This window comes from Prunus mume, linkage group LG5 (assembly GCF_029339155.1).
Source record: "Prunus mume cultivar Tortuosa linkage group LG5, ASM2933915v1, whole genome shotgun sequence".
In the NCBI taxonomy this organism is placed as follows: Eukaryota; Viridiplantae; Streptophyta; class Magnoliopsida; order Rosales; family Rosaceae; genus Prunus; species Prunus mume.
This window is the reverse complement of record NC_142702.1, coordinates 29,813,483-29,837,151: the sequence shown is the minus strand read 5'-3', so window position 1 is coordinate 29,837,151 and position 23,669 is coordinate 29,813,483. Positions and strand designations below refer to the sequence as shown.

Here is a 23,669-nt window from a genome sequence, read left to right as displayed (position 1 = left end):
ATGAGGAATCGAATCATAGACTATTAAAAACTCTATTATTGAGCTAAGACCCCATTGACGATGTGGTATTACAGTTCACCGAAATTTTTGTTTAGCAACAAAGATACAAAGTATAACCCATTTTGATATTTAATTTTGTAGTATGACCGGTGAGTTATGTAACATATGTGCTATTTGACATTTATCTTTAAATTAAAGTAGGAAGTCAGCATCCATATCTGCTGTCTGAGCATTAATTAGCACATGACTGGTAAATTGAAAGTATTTGGACCGTTAAATGGTTGTCTCAGATCAGATCCGTTCATTTTAAGATTTTAAGTTTATTGATGTAATCAAGTTAATAACGTTTTAAATAAGAATTGATCCCCTGTTTTGTGTTGATCAGCATACTTGCAATTCACACTACAACAACCTTAATTACTTTTTTTGTGTGTGCATAAAATCCATCCAAAATTAATATCAAATTCCTGAAGTTCTGGTAGAAACAAATTGAATAAGAAGGCAAATCCCCTACGGCCTTTCCAGACTTTCAGTACGAACGAGATCCAATTTACGCAACCGTTTGATTTTGATTTGGGCGCTGCTGCTGCTGTTTCTGTTTATATTTCTTAAATCACTCACTCCCATGACCCATCCCACCACACTGCTATGTCACCACCTTAAGAGAACCACCGACACCAACGAATACTCCATCACGCAACTAGATGTCGCCGCGTGTCACATCGATGCAATTTGGCCTTTATAAATTACATACCAAGTTTCTCTCTTCTGCAGTCTTACCCTTGGGCTTATCCTACACTTGCACTCTTGCCCGCTACAACTTCAGAGTCAACACACTTTTACATCACACAAAAGTCAAAAGTACAACCATACGATGCACGGTTTCATAAATTGTAGAAACACTTCGGCTTGTTCTCATTCTGTGTATATATATATATATATATATATATATATCCTGACCCCAAAAAAAAAAAAAAAAAAAAAATTATGTTTATATATAATACAATCCATCTCTCTTCACGTACCTTTAATTATCACTCCCTATCCCTCTCCCTCTCCCTCTCCCTCTCTCTCCTTCTCTTTAGAGTGCAGTGAGTAACAATGGAGGTCTTCTACTACATGGTGTTTGGGATATTGGGGGTGGTGGTGGCAGCGACGGAGCTCAGCAAGAGCAACAAAGACCGAATCAATACGTCGTCAACTTTTAATAGCTTCAAGAACAATTACCTTTTCGTTTACTCTCTCATGATGGGTAAACCCGCTAGATCTCACCTGAATATCATCTCTCTCAATGTGAATATGTTTATATACGTATCTGTGCAAATGTATGTCTCTGGATTTGCTGAATTTTGATCCGATCTGATGGTGTTAGTAAGTTTTCTTAGAGTTCTTAGAGTTCCCAAGTGGAATCTAAAGTTACCATTTGTGAGATCTGTGTATTCAGTCTCTTTTCTGATAGTTTTGATTGATTTGTACATGTTTTAGATAAGAATTTTGGACTTTCTTTATTGCTTTTCTCAAAGAAAAATGATGGTAGCGTTGCTTTCATTTTAGCTATTTTCTTTTTGAATTGGTGAGTGGGAAGTTGGATCTGGGCTGCATATGGTTGTAATGGCTTCACATATTGAGACATTAGTCTATCTATTGCGGCAGCTGAATTCTTGTTACTTAATAAATGAAGTATTTGTTGTCACAGTCAGTAGATGATATGTGCATCATATCTTGATTGCGTTTAGTACTTAAAAAAAAATTACATAAATTTTTCAATTTGAGTGAATTTTGCTAATTATGTTCGAACTTCTCTAATTGAATGAAACTATGGTCTAAATTACTGACAAATTAATGTTTATGTGCCAATAGCCGGGGACTGGTTGCAGGGTCCTTATGTCTACTACCTGTACAGTACATATGGATATGGAAAAGGAGACATTGGACAGCTATTCATTGCCGGTTTTGGCTCCTCCATGTTGTTTGGAACAATTGTTGGATCTCTGGCAGATAAACAGTGAGTTTACCTCTCTGATCTCTGTTTAATGGTTTCATGCTTGTTAGATATTAATAGCATTTGTTAGCTGATGATGTCTGTAATTTAGGGGCCGAAAGAGGGCATGCGTGACTTATTGTATAACTTACATACTGAGTTGCATCACCAAGCATTCTCCTCAATACAAGGTTTTGATGTTGGGTCGTATTTTGGGAGGTATTGCCACATCACTTCTATTTTCAGCATTTGAATCATGGCTTGTTGCAGAACACAACAAGGTAAGGGGTCATTGCTTTGCCCACTCGTTATTTTTTTGAATATTTCACTCACATATTCACCTTAGATGTATAGTTTCAGTGAATATGGTCTCTTTGTCTTTAAAGGGTACTATTAGCATGCAGGTTAGCTTAAATAGAAAAGACTTGCTTGCTTGGGGTGCAAATTTTGTTGTCGTTGTATTCTATTTGGATGTCGTTTTTGTTTTTTTTTCCCACATAGGCAATGAGTTTGATAACGATGCAAGAGCTAGTCAGTCATTTGACTAAGCATTTTTCCCTTGGTTGGGTTGTGGACTGTGTAAAATTGTTTTGTTCTTGGAATGTTACCCCCCTTGTATCAGTAAATCATATATGTGATGTTCCTCTTGACTGTGCAGAGAGGCTTTGAACAACAATGGTTGTCAATAACATTCTCAAAGGCAATATTTCTTGGCAATGGTGTTGTTGCTATCTTGGCTGGGTTGCTTGGAAATACGCTTGTTGATGCACTGGCTCTCGGGCCTGTGGCACCCTTCGACGCTGCTTCGTGCTTTCTCACAATCGGAATGTTTGTAATTCTATTCTCATGGACAGAGAATTATGGAGATCCTTCAGAGAACAAGGATTTGCTTACCCAATTCCGGGGTGCTGCTGTGGCCATTGCTTCTGGTAGAGTCTTAAATATATACTATAAGATATTATTTTTGGATGATAAATTGTGTATGTTTAATTTAATGGTAGACTGTGGTGATTGTTTCTACATGACACATGCTTTTGTTCTGGATTCATCTTGTTTACTAATTGTTTTCTCTTCTTTTTTCCAAACTTTCCTTAGAATAGCCATGTAGTAAGTGGAAAGGGTGATGGGCTTGCACAGAGATTACCTTGTCTTTATTTTGTTCTTCAACATTCTGTTGGCTTCAGTAAACTTTTCCTTTTTTCTTTTCTTTTGAATAGTTATTGTGGTTTGATCCCTATACTAAATCCTTTCTGACCCCTTCACCCCAATAAAAGGAAGTATAAATAACCATTATCCTCTAATCCATTACTGGTGATGTTTATATAGATATAGATATGACCGGCCACGAGGGACTGTAAAGCTCTGACCAGCCACAATCAGTTCATGATTGTCAATCTTTTTTCAACCTCGTAGTTTATTTTTCTGTTATCTTGAAAGAATTTTCCTTTTGTTTTGTTTTTCATTTTCTTTTTAACCTTGCTCTATAAGTTATGTGTTTCCTCTTTATTTAGTATTATATTTTGTGTGGTTCAGATGAGAAAATTGCATTACTGGGTGCGATACAGTCTCTGTTTGAAGGTTCTATGTATACCTTTGTTTTCCTCTGGACCCCTGCTTTGAGCCCAAATGACGAGGATATTCCACATGGCTTTATTTTTGCCACGTTCATGTTGTCTTCGATGTTTGGAAGCTCCCTTGCATCTCGGTTGATGGCTCGCCAAGCACCCAGAGTAGAGAGCTATATGCAGATTGTCTTTGCCATCTCAGCTGCCTCTCTTCTGCTTCCCATTGTGACCAGCGTATGTTATGGATTCCAGTGTATTTTTTTCTTAATGACTGGTTTTGCGCTTTTTTTTAACTTTGCTAATTTTGAACAGTTCTTGGTAGCACCTTCGAAGGAGAAAGGAGGGAGCATCTCTTTTGCAGGTTGTATCCAGCTTCTTGGGTTCTGTGCCTTTGAGGCTTGTGTAGGACTATTCTGGCCGTCCATTATGAAGATGAGATCCCAGTACATCCCTGAGGAGGCCAGGAGCACCATCATGAACTTCTTCCGTATTCCTCTCAACATCTTTGTCTGCATTGTGCTGTATAATGTATGTTACAATTCCCGACTTCAAAATGCATTAGACCTGGGAATGTGGGGCGAAGTAGATAAACTGACCCTTAGGTGGTTCAATCTTGTTTTGTGCTGATATAACCTTAAGTAAATTTGAAACCAGTTAAACTCAAATTTCAAAACCAGTTTATCAGAGTACCTTAGAAATAAGATGTTATGAAAGCATGCTCAGTTAAGACCCAGTCAATACCATTAGCAGTTCTTTGTGCATATTATTGACTATGGAGCTTGTGGACGCAGCGGAGAAATGTTCTACCCAAAAAAAGAAAAGAGAAACAAGAGAATGTGATTGTATCTCTTTCTTTTCTACCCCTCTTCTGTCACTAACTAATTGGTTTTGTTTGTCTTTGAAGGTTGATGCATTTCCGATGACTGTTATGTTTGGTATGTGCTCGATTTTCCTCTTTGTAGCATGTTTCTTGCAGAGGCGCCTCATGGCAATTGCAGACAAGCCTAGTAAGTCCAATTTTCACCCCGTAATCTTTGCCGCCACTATCTGGCACTAAAAGTAAATTGTTTGTCTTATATATCCATGTAGTGAATATCATCTAAAGATCATGCCTCTGGAGTTATAATTACTGTAATAAAAATAAAAATGATACCTACATTGAATCCATGGGTCATACAATAACCTGATCCTAGGCAAACCTCCTACATATATATTGACTTGGATCATCCAGCATCCTATTTCTTGGTGCTTATGGTTGGAAATAACTTGCTTCTGTCAACAGAGACTGAAGATTGGGTAGCAATGAAGGAAAGGGACAGCGAGGCAGAGCCATTAAACATATGAATGATTCTGAGCTGACAGACCACCAGACTTTTGAGAGGTTGAAGACAACGACCTGATTTATTCGTTCAATATACTGGTAAAGTTCCTGTTAACTAAGAATTTATTCGATTTCAAAAAGTGAAGGTTGCAATGTATAAGGACAAGAGTAGTCTGCACAGCAAATATGGGAAGGAAGAAGGGTCGGTTGAACTTCTGTAATTGTTTTTGGTTGTCAAGTCATTACGGTAGTGAATTAGTTATTGCAAAATTTTCGGCGAAGTAATCAGCTCTTCTTGTAACGCCATTGTTATTCTTTTTACAGCATCCATAGCCTATATGTTTCTTTATTACAATTTAAGTGAAACTGTACGATTAGCCAAGGCAATTTTGTTTTATGATCTTTATACAAATTGGTCCCTGTAGATTTGATTCAGTGCTCGAATGCTTTTAGATTTTATGTTATAACCTTTTTCTTGGGGAAGGCACTTAAAAATTGGTTCTTGCATTCCTAGAGATCGAGATATCGTAAGTGGCTTTTAGGCTTATCGAAAAAGAAATAAATAGACGGGTTAGAAATCGCAAATAAATTTAATTGAGCCGCCTGGGCAGTGGGCACAATTGGTCCATATACGTTTACGTCTGCATTTGCCCAATTAATATAAGCAAAAAAAATTATTTGAATTCAAAATTGCATTGGTAAGCTTGTTCTTGAAATCAGCTGATCACGAAACAATGCTACATATACTATTTTCAGTCGGTTCAGCGTTCAGCGTTCAGCGTTCAGGATATATTTAAAAGGCGGCTATACTCTTTAAATTAATATTGAAAGAGATTTGAATAGTATAGCCGCGCGGCTATACGGTTTTGTTTTGGTTAGGCTTCGTAATAGTCCTGAAACAGACCATAGCTACATGACATGAAGTTCCCACGAGTAATAAAACTAACAATAAAAGTCATAAAATTTTACCTTTTTCTCCACTTTCTATGAGAGTCCTCCACAGATGTGGTCACTGCAAAGGCAGAGTGGGATTGTTTCTTCGATTTAGCTTCTGACACACAGGACTCCTGATTTTGTTTGGGAATTCGAGCTCCTTTCACAGAATCCTCATTATCAATGTCAACGTCTCCAAAGCTGAGATTTTCAGTCCGTATCAACCAGTTAAGGGAATGAATCAAGCATGATATTAATCGGTGACAAAACGAGAGTTCACTGAAGCATGTGTGGACACATCACAGGAAAGTGTGTGCCTTCTGGATGATCAACAAGCACTCTCGTTTCTTTTATTATTCTTCAGCAAAAAGAAAATATATCAAAATGGTTAATTATCTATTGATAATCTAACTAAAGGTGCCACAACATATCATGGAGATAATCGTCTAATAGTTTACATATTTAATATCCGTAGAGGCTACACTCCCACACAACTCATCTGCTGAAAAGCAATGAGTGCGTTCACGTCTTCAATAAGTGACGTCAGAATGGACATTGGGCATCAGTGCCCTTTGTAACTATTTGCAATATGTTTCATCCATTTTTTTCGCTTTTTCTTTTGGATGATAAAAACTACTTACTCATAGGTATATCAGACAGGTCTGAAAACGCAAATATGGTAATGCAGCACAAATGTTAAAAAACATCTTTTGTTTCCAATATTATCATTCAGAGATGGCCTCAGCACCTATAATGTACATGCGTGTGTGTGTGTGTGTGTGTTTGTATGTTCTTGTACATATCTGTACACCTATATATGTATCTGCTTTGCATATTTAGTATGCGTGTACTTAATTCCTGCAGCTTCTGATCTCTTACGACAGTATCTAGTGAGTGCAATAAAATGTTTAGGCCAGTACTTGAATCGTTTTCCGGCACTTCTTGCTGAATGTCGAACAGTTGTTGCTCGCTCTCATCAAATCTTTGTTTCCATCATCTGATACATTATCTTCAACCTTAACATTTGGGGAATGTTCTGCACCACCTTTAAAGTCATATTCTGTGTGTTGTCCCCGAAACCAACAAATTCCTGAGAGTGGATCACCAAAAATGTTATGTACATTCTATCAACACGACAGACCTATATGAACAGAAACTAACCTCAGTAAGTTCCTTAGGGAAATCAAGTTGGTCTTCTTCACGGTTCTCAGCTTGTGTCCCAATCCACCAAGCATCGGAAAATACGATCTGGGACATGAAAAGCTAATGCTGAAATATATGCGTAAAAAATAGCGTTACCACACTCTGTAAGAAAAACAAGAAGAAGATTCTAGGTGGAAGTTGTATGAAACAATAGCTCTGAAAATTATGTGCACAACGTGTAAAAGAGCACGCAAAGAGAGAAGAGTAGGTTAAATTTTTCTCAGAAACCAGACAAGCAAAATAAAAGTAGAAAAGGAGCAAGGATGAAAGTAGTACACCAGAGGGAAATCGAGGTATAAGACGGAGTTCTTGGTGCCCAAATCCTTGAGCTCACCGATCTTACCGCCTCCCATGGGGGCAAAGAGGCCAGGGAAGGAGAAGAGGAACCGGTTCTTTCGCGGAGATTTCTTGAGAACGTCTTTGCCATGGTGCGTAACAACAGTGTTTGAGGGGGTGAGAGGCGCGTGGGACTTAGTAGGTTGTTGGAGAAGGCGCTGGATCCTCTTCGTCATTGCGCTTCTTCTTCGATGACGAGGTTCGCCCGACCATACTATTTCAACAGTATAGCCGCGCGGCTATACTATTAAAATATTAATATATTGCAACAGGTACAGCCGGCGGCTATACTCTTTAAATATTCCAATATATTAAACTACATTACCGCACGGCTATACTAATTAAATACTCTTTAAATATTAATATATTGTATAGCCGAGCGACTCTACTCTTCTAATATCTTTAAAAGGTATAGCCGCCCGGCTATACCTTTTTTACCCCTTATTTACACATCAGTATATTTCGAATCACCACGCCTCGGCGGATCATACGCATTACGGAAGAAAGGATAGCCAGAAGGATCACTCCGCCTCGGTAGATCATATGTATTCCTTTAGTAAAACAATAAACATGGCGTCTAGTTTACACTCTTTGTATAAATATATACATTCGAATCACTACCTAACAAAAAAATACACTAGTCGCTACTCCGAGTGCAAAGACAACTATTTTGATTAGGAAGAAAAAAAGGTTCATCATGCCTTCTCATCAAGCATTGGTTGAAAGCAACGACAATGCACCCCGGATCAGATTTTCCAAATTGCCTCTCAATCTAGAAACAACATTGTTCAAGGTTTCCTGTGAACGTGTCTCATCAAGGGGGTCATGTAGTCCATGGAGCTGCACCTCTAAAAACCGACCAAGACTTGCCTCTGCAACATTAACAAGACCAAGTGACGCATTTGTGTGCATAAATTTTGTAACAATGAGTCCTGCCAGAAGTTGCTGATCTGCCTTCACAAGCTCTGAAATAAAACAGGGGAAGAGTATTCTTCTAAAAACCAACAACCAACTCTCATTTTCTTCTTCGCATCCACCCTTTCCTTTCTGAACAAGCCTCTCCTTTTGTAACTGAGATGCTTGAAACTTGTGGGATAAGTTGCCGACCAAATAGCAGATACAAGATAACGTGTTACCATAGGAAGAATTGGAGATGATAGTGGGCCAAACCCCAGAGAATAATACTAGCATTAATAACTCATGGTCCCCACCAATCGAGTCGGAGATGCCTCCTTGCTTCAACTTGTCTTCAACAGCAGCCAAACACTGCAACTGTAGCATTTCAAAAGGCAGTAGTAGCACCAGCTTTAAAGCCGTGAAACAATCTCTTTCAAGAACAATCTGGCTCAAGCTCCTCGCACCATCTTCATCAAGCAATATCCCATTAGATTTAAGCAAGGACTGATCAATCAGTCTTAAAACATCTTTAAACTGGGAGAGCATTACAAGTTTTTTGAAAATCTCCAACCAACATGCGTGCAAAGGGTGAATGGAAAAGGAACTCTCCTTTTCTTTAACAGGAGGTTCTAATTCCTGGAAACTCTCCCATCCTTCGTCCCAGTTTTCATTCCAGTCATTTCCAGTATCAGAAGCTTCTACAGAGGGTTTCTTATCTTCCCTCACCAAGAAAAATCCTTCCCACTCTCCTAACATGGCAAGCAAAGAACCAACATGGGAATATGATTCAGCAACATCACACAGCTTTAGGAAGCAAGAAACAGCTGTCTCTAGATTCAAGAGGTCATCGGAAGTAATTTCCAAGGTGGGTGATATGGTTGCCACAAGCTGTGATGATTTGAGGGCAACTAATGTACTTGTAAACCTGTTAGGTGTATCATTATGATCAACCAACCCCCGATCAGTAGTTTCACTTTTGTTACTCATAAAATGCACCTCGTCCCATCCTTCCCACGGCATAACACTAGAATGTATACTGGCAGACAAACCCTTGGTACTTTTACCAGTGAGGAATTGCATGAGCTCTAAAGTATAAACTCGAACTGACCCTGGTAGCTGCAGGTTATCTGAGAACTTAGCCATTCTTTCCCAAACTAAATGCCTGACCTTATCCAAATCCTCTAGATCACCTTCTAATTTACTCAAAGATGATAAAAGCTTATACAAGTTCTCATAGTCCTGCCACTCACGGACAACCACATCCTTTAAAATGTGTTCCAAAATATTTAAGTAGAGAAGGGGAAGTTCCTGGACTTCAGTGTCACCTGCCAAAGTGGAACCAGTGGGACCCCCTAATACTGCTTGAGAAAATACTTCAGCCACTGCTCCGAACCCACAACCAGAAAAAATCATGGATCTACAGAACATATATGGTTCAGAAGCAGAGTTGCCAATTAAACCATGACTGACAAAGCTGACAATTGTACCCCAGCCCTGACTTGGCGAGACAGTGTCTTCTATTACCAACCTCATGAAAATCTTTAGACAACACGCTAAGCAATCCAGATTCAGCCTGAGATTTTCTCCGGCTTCCTCATGAGATGCAATGTCCTTCATCTCATCAATCAATCTTATCCAAAAGTTCAAGAGAATTATAAGACATTCTTGCCAAGATGAGTTATCGGGTAGAGTCCCATAAGAACCCAAAAGAGGTACAATAATGGTGAAATACCGCTTCATAATGTTCAAAGAATCTACATGTGCCAAGAGTAGAATATACTTTCTGCAATATTCATAGCTCTGCTCAAGTTGACATATGAAGCATTGAAGGTCCTCAGTGCTTTTGATGATCGAATCAGTTCCAGCTTTAGCCTCCAAAGGTGTCAACAAACTCAAAACATGATGCTTGTAGACATCTTGCCACGTTATGAGACCCTTCGACAATGGGTCAGAAAATATACTGGCAAGGCTCTCTACCATCGTTGCCAAGGCTTCCAAGCTACTTTCATATATGTGCATGTAGACTTCATGGCTTAAGCACTTTAAGTTTAAACCACCTAAGCCAGCAATATTTTTGAAATTTAGGTTCGCAAGAAACGAAACTCTTTTGCACTCTTGCTCCATTAACTTGTAAAAACGAGATAATCCAAAACCAGATAGATGCTCTTGATCATGGTGTATAATTGGTAATTCTTTTCTGCTTTCTTCCAGTTGCAAGTAGCAGTCAGAGAGCAGACCAAACATGTAAGCAAGACGCAACTTGTTGCATCCATCAATTGCAGGGTATACATTGGAGGAGACAGCTTTGATGGTTTCTATAGCATAGCCAACTATTTCTCCTTTAAATTCTGAAATTTCGTAAGTAATATCATCATTGGTCCAAACCTCAGAAACAAGGACAGAACTCAGATAACGTAGAAAGACCTGCAAGGAAACAGTAGAACACCATCACCCAATGGGCAAAAAATTTATCTTCTATATTAAAGTTTTCATAGATATATGACTACGTAGCTGCCTACCTCTGCACGGTTCAAGACATAATCATCAGCTAATTTTAAAACGTCCTTCAAAATGTGCTTCTTCTCTAACTTTACTGAATCAATCAGGGGAAAAACAACACTTCCAATGTAATTAAAGTCCCGAGACAAAAAGCGTGCAGTGTCAACGCCGGGGATGATTTTCTCTAATGCTCTACAGAAATCTGCAACGCGCTTTTGGTCTTCTAATTTCAGTTTCCATTCTCTCCAAAAGGTAGACTGTACCTTGTCAAATTTGTTTATTTCATCTGAAAGCAATAAAATAACATAAGAAAACCATTAAGTAACACCATATCATGGAAAAGGTGTTGAACAAAAAGGTGAAAGACATGATAAAAAAGTATATTTGGCATATATATGGTAATTAATAGAGCTGTAAAATGATAGCATAGCAGATTGCAAATAAGTATAGAAAAACACCAGTACTAGGTGGTATGTGCTTTTCTTTAAACTTCCTCAGTAGCAGCTCCCTCCTTTCCATAGGACCTTCACACTCAATTGCTGAACTATATAACAAGCTATAAGTCATCCCCACATTCATGATGCTAGAAATTTCTTGGTAATCCTTCCTTGTTCTAAGCTGCTCTTCAATGACTTCAACCCCATTAAAGGCATCCCCCAGATTCAAGAGAAAGGAGCAACCCATTATGTCTTCCTCTTCGGTAACAGGTGGTTCAATAATTGATTTTGCCAAAGACGCAACCACATGGTCTGTAGGAGCAAAACCATTTCTTGCCAACCAGGACAGAATGGTCACTAAAGCTTGTGTTCTTACACTCACATATTGCTTTCCAGGAATCAAGTTACCAATCGATTTCTTACTGTGTTCTGTATTCCTACTTAGTTGAAGCAACCATGGAAGTTGAAGGGCAGCAAAAGACAAAAATTTTCCATTTTCTGTCAAAACAGATTCCCAACTGGTTCCATTCACAACAGGCAAATTTTTAGCAACAATAGAAAGTAAATTTTTAATGTTACTAAGATGAACTTCTTGATCATCACAACTAGCTCCTTCAACCATTTCCAAGCAACCTTTTAGGTTGATTATATCTTGAATACCATGGACTGGACCTGTAATAACCGAGGAGCCTTGAATTGAAAAATCTGGACATTCAGTCCCTGTCAACATCATTAATGTCTCACATTGACCTTGCAAATCTAGATCTTTCCATGCATGGAGCAACTCACTAACGGATTCCTCATCACAATTGCTCAAAGCAAAACCCAATAGCTGCTTTCGAGAATTTATATCCATGTTTTCAAGGGCAGGACCCCTTGCTATTGCAGCACATAAGTCCCAAATGTGACCATGCCCTTTCTTAGCCAAACCAAGACACAGATCAAGGGCCAATTGGAGATCACCAGCAACTGCAGCTTCTCTGGCAATCGCTTCCTGAACAGAAGATATGTTGTCTGGAGAACTCAATCCAAGAAGTTTAGCAATCTCAATGAGTTCATCAACATGTAAATATGCACCAGTTTGGCATGTGATTGCCATTTTAATTATCTCCATCGGATCTTTTATTTGCCTGAATTGCATGGGTAAGAGAGTCACTCCAAGTCTGGGAAGTCTAACAGTAAGTGCATCAATAATATCAGACTCCACTTTGACATTTCTGCTGCTTGGAAATAAATTGAGGCATTCCTTAGCCTTCCAGATCTGGAAAGTTGTGCAATGATTTAATTAACACAGATAGCAAGTATTAATGTGCTACGACATTGAACGCTTAAATGTATCATTTCATGCTCGAATATCATAAATCATCAGAAAACATAAGCATATTCATACTTACTTCAGTACAAGTAAGACTTGAAGCTGAGAAAAAATACTCCCTTGCAGCTTGTATGACAAGATTTTCAGCCTTCTCAGATGCCAAAGCAACTGAACTTGTACCCTTTAAATAATTCCTGGCAAGAGAAAACTTCCCAGCTTTCAGCAGCCCTCTGCAAAATTCCATCAACATATACTCCAGGTCCAGGAAAGGAAATGCCTTATCCCTAATGCATTGCATATCACGCCACATGCTTGCCCAATCAGTATCTGATCGACCAGGTTGTCGACGTATAAACTTTGACAGTATAAGGCGAAGAATTTGCTTTACACCTTTTCCATCAGCATGAGATTCTAGGAAAAAATTCAGTGGCTTTGGTACCTGGAACCACGACAATATTAATTAAATGAAGAAAAAAAAAAAAAAAACCAATGGAATATAAAATTGCAGCCTGAGTCATATTCTCAGAACAGTTAGATACCAAGATTTTGGGATCTGCTCTCTTAATTATTTACAATGTCATTTATTCTTACTCTGTTAAACACACAATCTAGTGTGCCTGCCCTCTGGGCAAATTTTTTTTCTTTTGTTGGGTAAAAGGTAGTAGTATAATATCATAATCGGAAAAAGCTTCCCTCTCATGGAAGAATACAAACCTGATAAAATGCCAGGAGCCTCCCTACTTCAATGTGGCCTTCTGCCAATTTCAATCTTCTCTCAAGACCATCAACAATTATTTCACCACCTGTTCAGTCAGCAAGAAAAAAGGTACTCGTCAGAAAATAAAATTTTAATTAACTATCACACAAACCAGACTTCTAAATAAGTAATTACCTTGAATATGTGGAAGCTTTGACAATATGGTTGCCATAGTACTCCACCTATCAGTAGAAGTGCACAAATAAATGCACTGCAGGGCACAGTCTATGACTTCAACCTCATCCTTAAATAGGCTATTACTTTGGAAATCACAGCACCCTTCCTCTATTACCCGCAAGCAGATGTCCAATTTGTTCTCGGAAGCAGTTTCCTTTAGCCATCTAACCAGAAATGACTCAACCTTGTTATGCTCTGGGGTAAGATGATTATCTGCAACCTGATCCTGTGAAACTGAGACTGTATAATGAAACCTATTTTGCATAAATGGAACTGCCATATTACGCAACCTTCCAATCATATTTTCTTCTTTAACTCCTTTAAGCATCATCCCGAATTTCTCATAGTCAGATAATTGTTCCCAAATGACAAGACTCAGACTGGAATTTATTTCACCGATACTGTCATCAGAATAAATAAGTTGGTGCAAATATGAGACATCCTCATGGAATCGCTGCAACTCATATACACCTTTGCGATTAGCAAACTCAATCAAGCAAAGACAATTATCTAGCTGTCCACTACAACTATCAATATCTCTAGCTCTCTTCTTGTACCATATTGAAAGTTCATTAGTAGATGGCCAAACAGATCCTAGGCACTGCTTGAGTATGGGTTCCGTCTGGATTTGGATACAAATCTCATGGTCCTTGGGTGATCTGTTGATAAAATTTATCATTTTCTCACATTCAACCCAATCCTCTTCTCTCAAAATTACACTTGTAGGGGGAGACCTCCCTGGGAGAAGCTGCCCATATGTTTGTACAGGAACTGTTTCAGGGATAGCAGCTAAAATATCCAATATGAAAGGAGCCAGTGAATAAGGATGGCGCTTGAACAGGAGATTTAAAGCCCCAATCTTCCCACTTTCAGCAAGAGTAAGAGCAGCTTCATTTAAAGGCATAGCTCGAAATTTTCTATATTCCTGCACAGAAAACCTGCATAAAAACTATGTCATTCAACTGTTGGTTAGTAGCAATCATCACAGGTATGGCAAAAAATCAAAATTCCGAGCAAATCATCACCCATATTCATATGGGCAAATCAAAAATATATTCAATCAACACCATTTTTTCAATAATAACTAATGACAGAGAGAGAGAGAGAGAGAGAGAGAGAGAGAGAGAGAGGAACTGCAAATACCAACCAAAGAAAGAAAATAAAAGTTTAATTTGATGCTGATGAGTGTCTACTTTGTACAAGTTACTATAATCCAAAGTTGGCATATAAATACAGAGAGGTATTCAAAAATATAACATTTTGCTAATGTAAAAATATAGGTCCTGAAGAGTAAAATACCTGCCCATATTTATCCCAAGAAACGTCTCCAACCGGTCTTTGAATTGCAATAACTGAAGTCTAGCCATGCGGAAATCCCAAATTTCTGTACATTCTTCCTTTTCAGGTTCAGAAAACCCATACTGGTTGGTTAGGCGCAGCCCATATGCAAGTAAGGCCCTCACAGCATCTTCTGTAGGTCCAACTTTGTCAACACATTCAGAAAGTATAAAAGGTTTATCCTTAATTTTTGATAAAAAGGTACTTATTTCATTTGCTCCTTGACTTGAATGCAACCACTGTGATTTTATGACTTCATCTTTATCCAACCCATGACAATCAGCAAAATCCAAGGCAGCCTGATATTTTTCATTTCTAATCAAAATGTTATACATTTCCAGGATGGACCTCTCAGAAAATGATACAAGGCTCCAGTTCAATGAAGAAATGTCAATTTGGTCAAGGCTGTCCACTGCAATATGCTCCATACTATGTGAATCATTAGTTTCCTTTGAGTTAGATCTCTCTTCAGATGAAATGGTCTCCAAAAGAAAAATGTTTCCTTGAAACATATTTATTCTTTCTATAATGGGCTTAGAATATACAGTTCCATTTTCCTGAACTTTCAAGCCACTAAGGATGTCAAGCATGGTAACAAAGCCACTCCTTTTTGCAAAAGCAAGGATGTGGTCAGACCACCAAGTAAAATCCACAACATCACTTAAATGTTCCCCCTCTCCACTTGACAAATTATTGGTCAGTTCTGACTCGCATCTCTCTCTGCATGTAAAATTTGAAAGTGAAAAGCAGTCTTTATCCAGCTTAAATATGTGCAAGCATCCTGTCACATCTAAAGTAGCAACAAATTTGGCTTGTGGGGAGATTAGCACCTTTGGATATGCTAGCTGACTTTTCTGACCTTTTGGTTTGGAATAAAAACCCTCAAACTGAATGGTAACAAGCTGCTCCAGATCAATGATCCTACTTCTACGCCAAAGAGAAAGATAACAAGAACCTGGAAGATAATCACGAATTAATTAATATAAGTAGTCTGGTTATTATATTACATCATTTTCCATCTTTCTAGAAATAATTTGTAACTTAATGTCAATACATTTTTTGTATCCAGGATATATTTAGATCAAAGTCCCAAAACAACCACATAAAATTTTATGTAAGGTCAACGAACACAGTGGTTAACAACCAACCACAAAGTCACCACACCAAAAAAAATCATATGCAAGTATCTGCACAATCTGATGAACCAACAAAAACATCTAGAGTTTTTCTGACATTCTTCCAACAACAAAGAAGGTCACCCGATTATCCAGATTCATGTAAAACGTGTAGATTTTTTTAATATTCTAATCTAAAAAATGATATCAACCACATAAAGGCCCGTATAAATGACTATCTTCATGCATAACCAATGAAAAAACCAAAATAAAGGTAGTAGGAAGCATGACAGAATTTCAACCTGAGGTTAGTGTGACAACAGCAAGCAAAGAAAGCCCTGGTTGGTAGTCAACGCATAAAACATTGTCAGGGAGCTGCCCCTTTGCAGTTAATCCATTATTTGAGGTGCGTGCAGAATATATGGAGGAACTTGGATCCTGACAGATCTCAACATGCTGAAGGGAACCATCAGATGTGACCACAATAAAGCTACACCTGAAAACATTTCATAAATTTCAACGAGTGAACCTTTGGTTTACTCAAACAATGAACTAGAACCTCAAGCCACAAAATCAAGAAAAGAACAACAAGAAACTACTTTTTGCAAACGTTCTTTTATGCATAATTTTTGCACAGCCTATGAGCAGGAAAAAAAAAAATACTTACAGACAAGATTTCTGTGCATCAGAATCATCCTGCACAATCAGGCTTATTACTGGTAGAGATACTTTTAAATGCCTCCTCGCGATCCTTGTTATCTCATCACCGTTTGCTTTGATAAAATATAGTGTATCAGTGTCATCAGCAACTCCAAGAACATCATGACTTTCTGACCAAGTCCCTGTTGTAAATGAAGTAAGGCTGCCGCCTGATGCATAGAACACAAATTAGTAACTATTTTAATGTAAAACAGGGATGAGGTAATCTACACATTTGGTTGCCAAAATAGACAAAATTCAAATTCAAATTTCTAAAGCATGTATATCTCATATAGGCTAACTTTTCATAGGCAAATACCCCAACTTTGCAGGGACAACATATAATACTGAAAATTCAATGCCCTTATAATATTGATAACTTCAAGGCTTTCAGTTTACAGCTATTAAAACGAGGCAACAAGATAACAGAAACTGATGATTCCACAAAGGTAAGGTCAACGAAATCAGCAAGTACATCTTACTTGTAAAAGTGCCGCATGGCTTTGAGTAGTCATCCTCCTTCTGCAAAATTGTTATCTGATTTCCAGAAGCCACAGCCACACGCTCACCTCTTGGAGAGATAAACAATGATGCCAATTTTCTCAATTTTCTTGGCTGTTTGTATTCGTTCCATTTCTCTTTGAGTTGGTTCACACCTTCATGGATCAAGAGGAAAGACAAGTCAACCAATTAAGATTAGGCGACATGATCACCGTGTCAAACACCATAATTCATCCAAAAAAACCAAAAAAACAATTATAATCTTCTATCAGTAAGAAATAAACAATAAAAATTAGGGAAAATGAGATGAACCTTGAAGGGAAAGCAGTGAAAGAAAGCTCCCTTTACTGCCGTCATTGGCCTGAACTCCGTAAATCAATCGGAAAAGAAAAACAATCAGGAAACTGATTAATTGAGCGATTACGGAAGATGAATTTGATTATGTTGAAATTCAAGAAAACAATATATTTAAGAACCTGTTGGGGAGGGTAACTGGGAGTATAGGGCCTCGTAATGTGACGTCGTGTCTCGTAAAATACTGTGGGAGTTGGTTCATCCATGGCCAAACGTTTCAGTGTCTTTTCCACCCTCCAAGATCTCAAACCCTAGACCTCAAAAACCACACCCGCATATGATTTTCGACTCTTTAGACACAGTAAACGCACCCCACATTTGGTTTTGTTCATGTCTTCTTTCTTTCTGTCTTTCCTCTTTCTCAAATTTTTTTTTTTTTTTTGGGTGAAACCTCACCTGGACTCAGAGTTTTCGGGCCTGGACTACAATATAGGGCCGTCAAAAAGAATAACTGGCTTTAAACAGTTAGCTTTAGCCAAGGCCAGGGCTTTGGCTTTGGACTTCGGGACAGAGCTTGACAACTTGTGGCCGCATGGGCCCTTCAACACTGATCCTATTTTGTATACACCTCATCTCTATAATAGTACTATGAATTTTGCTAAGATCAGGCGTCCACTCTTGTTGGTGAATGAGATGCAGGCGTAACATGCTTAAACAATCTACGTGTGGGGAACAACTGTAACACAACTCATAGTTATAATGTCTTTGGATCGCATCTCTCTAATATAAACGAGACTGACATTTCTAAGTGGTTTATGGATGATGGTATGGTATATGTTCTATATCTTGGAAATGTCAAACAATATTCCAGTCACACACATGAACATGATGGATTTTGGTGGATGGATAATGATGTAGAACAGATGGCAGATTTAATCGCGGTTGAGCAAGAAAAGGGACGTGGTGAGTCGTTTGGCCTTTCAAAACTGCATTCGAAGTTCGAAGTTAATTCCAAATAAATTCTTTTTTCGTTTGAGTTACGTAGTTAAGTCTCCGAATTAATTCTGTTGTTCAGTTTTATTTGTAATAACTCCCCTAGCAGTTACAAGGGTTGAGAGTTGTGTATTTAGACGGGTTCGTCTAACGTTTTTTGGCAGTTCAGATTTTAATCAAATTAATCAAAGAGAGTTTCTCTTAATTTCTGGTGGATTCCAGTTTCCTTGTTACTCAAGGTTTTCGTTTGAAACCTTATTTGCTTGTGCTGCGTCAAGTGGTATCAGAGCGGGTCTCTCCCGTCTTGGTATTCTTGTCTTATCATGGGTGATCGTGAAGCTGATGTCCCAGCCCCAATTACTCGAGCGGATCTGGACGCTCAAAACCAACGGATCGACAACCTAACCACCCAATTTGGGGAGATGCGAGAATTGTTGTTGCAAGCTCTTGGTGGCAACCATAGGCGAGGAGGCAGGGATGACGAAAGAAGAGAAGGCAGGGATAATAATCGAAGAGAAGGTAGAGATGGCGAGAGAAGAGATAATAGGAGGCAACTTATTCCGGATAGTGAGTCAGAGTCAGAAGAAGAACTTGAAGAACCACCACCACCGGCTAATAATCCTCGTAATCGTAATCGTAATTACGAGAATTTTGGCGACTATCGGATTAAAGCAGAAATTCCTAACTTTTGGGGAAATCTGAAGATTGAAGACTTCTTGGATTGGCTTGTAGAAGTGGAGAGGTTTTTCGATATTATGGAGGTTCCTGAGCATAAGATGGTGAAGATGGTAGCTTTCCGTCTTAAAGCTACAGCGGCTGTTTGGTGGGATCAATTGCAAAATTTACGGCAGAGGCAAGGAAAGCAACGGGTTCGAACATGGCGGAAGATGAAGTCGCTTATGATGGAACGATTCTTGCCCACAGATTATGAGCAGATTCTTTACCGTATGTACCTAGGTGCGCAAGGCACCCGTTCTTTCGAATATACCAAGAATTCATGCGTTTGGTGAGCGAAACCATTTGACCGAGACTGACAACCAAAAGGTCGCGAGGTACAACAATGGGCTGAAGATTTCCATCCAGGAAAAAATTGGTATGCAGAATATATGGACTTTGCAGGAGGCGATTAACATGGCATTGAAGGCTGAATTGTTGGAGAAGGAGAAACGCCAACCCAACTTCCGCAGAACACGACGGAAGCCTCGAATATACTGCTGGTGCTTCTAGTGGCTTAGGAGATAAGGGAAAGCACAAGAGCAGAATCTTGGAGGATCGACAAAACCAAAGATTGGCCAAAACAAAAATTTCAACGAAGGTAGCAAATGAATTACAATGAGGGCAGCCCGAAACCAGTCCCAGAATCCGTATGCTAAGCCCATGACGGACATATGCTACCGTTGCCAAAAACCAGGCATCGTTCTAATGTTTGTCCAGAGCGGAAGCAGCCAACTTTATCGAAGAAGCCGATGAAGATGAGGAAAACGATGAAGTCGGGAAAGATGATTATGTAGGGGCTGAATTTGCAGTTGAGGAAGGAATGGAGAAGATTACCTTGGTTTTGCAGAGAGTTCTTTTGGCACCAAAGGAGGAAGGGCAGCGTCATAGTATTTTTCGTTCCCTCTGCTCAATTAAAAACAAGGTGTGTGATGTGATCGTCGACAATGGAAGTTGCGAGAATTTCGTGTCAAAGAAATTGGTGGAGTATTTGCAGTTATCTACGGAGCCTCATGTCAGCCCTTACTCACTAGGTTGGGTTAAAAAAGGCCCTTCGGTTCGTGTAGCTGAGACTTGCCGAGTGCCACTGTCAATTGGTAAGCATTACAGAGATGAAATATTATGTGATGTTATTGACATGGATGCATGCCATATTTTGTTAGGGCGACCTTGGCAATTTGATGTGGATGCAACTTTCAAGGGACGAGATAATGTAATTCTGTTCTCTTGGAACAACCGGAAAATTGCAATGGCAACCACACAGCCCGCAAAGCAATCTGTTGAGCCCAAGACGAGGAGTTCTAGTTTTCTAACCCTAATTCACAGCGAGCAGGAGTTGAACGAGGCTGTCAAAGAAGCGGAGTGTTTTTGTCCCTTGGTGTTGAAGGGGTTGTTGAAAATTGGCGGAGGAGAAGGTGACATTCCACAAGATGTGCAGCAGATTTTGAATCAATTTCAGGAACTACTTTCTGAAAATCTGCCAAACGAGCTGCCTCCTATGCGGGACATACAGACCGAATTGACTTGGTGCCTGGAGCTAGCCTTCCGAATCTGCCCCATTATCGGATGAGCCCCAAGGAGAATGACATCCTGAGAGAACAGATTGAAGAATTACTGCGGAAAGGATTTATCAGGGAGAGTTTGAGTCCCTGCGCATTTCCTGTTTTGCTGGTTCCAAAGAAAGACAAAACTTGGCGAATGTGTGTTGATAGCCGGGCAATCAACAAGATAACAGTCAAGTACAGGTTTCCCATTCCACGGTTAGAAGATATGCTGGACGTTCTTAGCGGCTCAAGGGTGTTTTCTAAGATAGATTTGCGAAGCGGATACCACCAGATTCGCATACGACCTGGAGACGAATGGAAAACAGCGTTCAAGAGCAAGGACGGATTATTTGAATGGTTGGTGATGCCATTCGGATTGTCAAATGCACCTAGCACTTTCATGCGGCTCATGAATCAGGTTCTTCGACCATTCATTGGTTCTTTTGTCGTTGTTTATTTCGATGACATTTTAATTTATAGTACCACAAAAGAAGAACATCTTGTGCATTTGAGACAAGTTTTAGATGTGTTGAGAGAAAATAAGTTGTATGTGAACCTTAAAAAATGTACTTTCTGCACAAATAAGCTACTGTTCTTGGGTTTTGTTGTTGGTGAGAATGGTATCCAGGTAGATGACGAGAAGATCAAGGCAATCCTTGACCGCCAGCTCAAAGAGTTTCAAGTTGAAGCTTCCATGGCTTGGCCACCTTTTACGAAGATTTGTGAAGCATTTTAGCACCGTTGCTGCACCTATCACAGAATGTTTGAAGAAGGGCCGGTTCACTGGGGAGAGGAGCAAGAAAGAAGCTTTGCAGAAATAAAAGAAAAGCTTTGCACCGCACCGGTTCTAGCTCTTCCAAACTTTGAGAAAGTTTTCGAAGTTGAATGTGATGTCGGTGTGGGAGTGAGCTGTGCTCTCACAAGACAAGCGGCCAATTGCGTTCTTTTCTGAAAAGTTAAGCGATGCACGTCAAAAGTGGAGTACTTATGACCAAGAGTTCTATGCGGTTGTTCGAGCTTTGAAGCAATGGGAGCACTATCTTATCCAGAAGGAATTTGTTTTGTTTACAGATCATCAAGCGTTGAAGTATATTAACAGCCAGAAAAATATTGATAAAATGCATGCTAGATGGATGACTTTTTTGCAGAAATTTTCGTTCGTTATCAAGCATACTTCCGGCAAGACCAATCGTGTGGCAGATGCGCTGAGTAGGAGAGCTTCATTATTAGTCACGCTGACTCAAGAAGTTGTGGGGTTTGAATGTCCGAAGGAATTATATGCAGGTGACGATGATTTCCGGGAAATTTGGATTAAGTGCACTAATCAAGAGCCAATGGCAGATTACTTTCTCAATGAAGGTTATTTGTTCAAAGGCAACCAGTTGTGTATTCCAGTTTCTTCTTTGAGGGAGAAGCTCATTCGGGACTTGCATGGTGGAGGGTTAAGTGGCCACCTAGGCCGTGACAAAACAATTGCATTGTTGGAGGAGAGATTTTACTGGCCACAGCTCAAACGTGATGTTGGAACTATTGTGCGCAAGTGCTACATTTGTCAAACTTCGAAGGGGCAGGTACAAAACACTGGATTATATATGCCATTACCAGTTCCTAACGATATTTGGCAGGATCTTGCTATGGATTTTGTCCTTGGATTGCCTCGAACACAAAGGGGAGTGGACTCTGTATTTGTGGTGGTTGATCGGTTCTCAAAAATGGCGCATTTCATAGCCTGCAAAAAGACTGCCGATGCATCAAATATAGCCAAACTGTTTTTCAGGGAGGTTGTTCGCTTGCATGGGGTTCCTACATCCATTACATCTGATCGTGACACCAAGTTCTTGAGTCATTTTTGGATCACTTTGTGGAGACTGTTTGGGACTACTTTGAATCGTAGCAGACTGCCCATCCCCAAACCGATGGCGGACCGAGGTTACAAACCGGACATTGGGCAATATGGTGCGAAGCGTCTGTGGAGAGAAGCCGAAACAATGGGATTATGCATTACCGCAGTGGAGTTTGCATACAACAGTGCAGTCCATAGCGCTACTGGGAAGTCTCCATTTTCCATTGTTTATACTGCTATACCTAACCATGTTGTAGATTTGGTGAAATCGCCTAGAGGCCAGCAAACCAAGTATGGCGTGAAAAATTTGGTGAGAAGTGGTAGCCGTTCGAGATGAAGTCAAGCAGAAACTTGAGCAAACAAATGCTAAGTACAAAGCTGCTGCGGATAGGCATCGACGTGTTAAAGTGTTTCAAGAAGGCGATTCTGTGATGATATTTCTGAGGAAGGAGAGGTTTCCAGTTGGCACTTACAGCAAGCTTAAACCGAAGAAATATGGTCCTTACAAAGTGCTCAAACGGATCAATGATAATGCCTATGTTATTGAGTTACCGGATTCCATGGGAATTTCCAATATTTTTAATGTTGCAGATTTATATGAGTTCCGTGAAGATGAGGTTCTTTATCCAGATCATAACTCGGGGTCGAGTTCTTCGGAGGTGGAGAGGTGATGTAGAACAGATGGCGATTTAATCGCGGTTGAGCAAGAAAAGGGACGTGGTGAGTCGTTTGGCCTTTCAAAACTGCATTCAAGTTCGAAGTTAATTCCAAATAAATTCTGTTTTTCCGTTTGAGTTACATAGTTAATTCCCAAAATAATTCATTTTCCGTTTCGAGTTACATAGTTAATTCCCAAAATAAATTCTGTTTTTTTTTGAGTTACGTAGTTAAGTCTCCGAATTAATTCATTGTTCAGTTTTATTTGTAATAACTCCCCTAGCAGCTACAAGGGTTGAGAGTTGTGTATTTAGACGGGTTCGTCTAACGTTTTTTGGCGATTCAGATTTTAATCAAATTAATCAAAGAGAGTTTCTCTTAATTTCTGGTGGATTCCAGTTTCCTTGTTACTCAAGGTTTTCGTTTGAAACCTTATTTGCTTGTGCTGCGTCAGATAATGACCTGGATCGATTGATATATAAAGGATAATATTCTTATTGCTGCAGTTGCTTCATTGAAATATTGCGTGCAAATATAGTTTGAAGAAGAT

At 39.3% G+C, this 23,669-nt stretch overlaps 3 protein-coding genes and 1 pseudogene across 5 annotated transcripts; 2 read left to right on the top strand and 2 right to left on the bottom strand.

Annotated features, from left to right (window-relative positions):
* Positions 1 to 993: 993 nt before the first annotated feature.
* Positions 994 to 5,302, top strand: LOC103333598 (uncharacterized). The gene is made up of 8 exons (XM_008236467.3): positions 994 to 1,252; positions 1,861 to 2,005; positions 2,094 to 2,262; positions 2,640 to 2,910; positions 3,515 to 3,780; positions 3,859 to 4,074; positions 4,451 to 4,553; positions 4,829 to 5,302. Exons 1-8 carry the CDS (start codon positions 1,102 to 1,104, stop codon positions 4,888 to 4,890), a joined length of 1,383 nt encoding a protein of 460 aa, XP_008234689.1. The 5' UTR covers positions 994 to 1,101; the 3' UTR covers positions 4,891 to 5,302.
* A 1,195-nt stretch (positions 5,303 to 6,497) lies between these two features.
* LOC107881222 (DNA-binding protein RHL1 pseudogene) lies at positions 6,498 to 7,515 on the bottom strand (annotated as a pseudogene). Its single transcript, XR_016127018.1, has 3 exons — positions 7,216 to 7,515; positions 6,962 to 7,048; positions 6,498 to 6,860 (listed from the first exon to the last, which is right to left on the bottom strand). The product of XR_016127018.1 is annotated as a DNA-binding protein RHL1 pseudogene (transcript).
* Positions 7,516 to 7,848: 333 nt separating this feature from the next.
* LOC103333599 (neuroblastoma-amplified sequence protein) lies at positions 7,849 to 17,767 on the bottom strand. 2 transcript variants are annotated; one of them, XM_016794649.2, is made up of 12 exons: positions 17,551 to 17,767; positions 17,387 to 17,435; positions 17,056 to 17,229; positions 16,542 to 16,743; positions 16,177 to 16,370; positions 14,721 to 15,714; positions 13,380 to 14,359; positions 13,202 to 13,290; positions 12,567 to 12,926; positions 11,200 to 12,433; positions 10,756 to 11,021; positions 7,849 to 10,660 (listed from the first exon to the last, which is right to left on the bottom strand). In XM_016794649.2, exons 1-12 carry the CDS (start codon positions 17,632 to 17,634, stop codon positions 8,048 to 8,050), a joined length of 7,239 nt encoding a protein of 2,412 aa, XP_016650135.2. In that variant the 5' UTR covers positions 17,635 to 17,767; the 3' UTR covers positions 7,849 to 8,047. The 2 variants fall into 2 exon arrangements, with proteins under 2 accessions (XP_016650135.2, XP_008234690.2); XM_008236468.3 differs by having other exon boundaries at positions 11,194 to 12,433; positions 17,551 to 17,766.
* Positions 17,768 to 18,684: 917 nt separating this feature from the next.
* LOC148917537 (uncharacterized) lies at positions 18,685 to 21,355 on the top strand. Its single transcript, XM_089052470.1, is given in 3 exon segments — positions 18,685 to 19,306; positions 19,807 to 20,586; positions 20,589 to 21,355. Coding segments are annotated over 3 exon segments (2,169 nt in total).
* The last annotated feature ends 2,314 nt before the right edge of the window (positions 21,356 to 23,669 follow it).

Bases quoted from the DNA above. Each gene is read 5' to 3' on its own strand.
- LOC103333598 (XM_008236467.3), top strand. From the start codon at position 1,102: ATGGAGGTCTTCTACTACATGGTGTTTGGGATATTGGGGGTGGTGGTG. The intron at 2,263-2,639 runs GTAAGGGGTCAT...TTGACTGTGCAG, and splicing joins TTGTTGCAGAACACAACAAG to AGAGGCTTTGAACAACAATG. The intron at 4,075-4,450 runs GTATGTTACAAT...TTGTCTTTGAAG, and splicing joins TCTGCATTGTGCTGTATAAT to GTTGATGCATTTCCGATGAC.
- LOC103333599 (XM_008236468.3), bottom strand. From the start codon at position 17,634: ATGGATGAACCAACTCCCACAGTATTTTACGAGACACGACGTCACATT. The intron at 16,744-17,055 runs GTAAGATGTACT...TCTATGCATCAG, and splicing joins GCCATGCGGCACTTTTACAA to GCGGCAGCCTTACTTCATTT. The intron at 10,661-10,755 runs GTAGGCAGCTAC...GTTTCCTTGCAG, and splicing joins ATGTCTTGAACCGTGCAGAG to GTCTTTCTACGTTATCTGAG.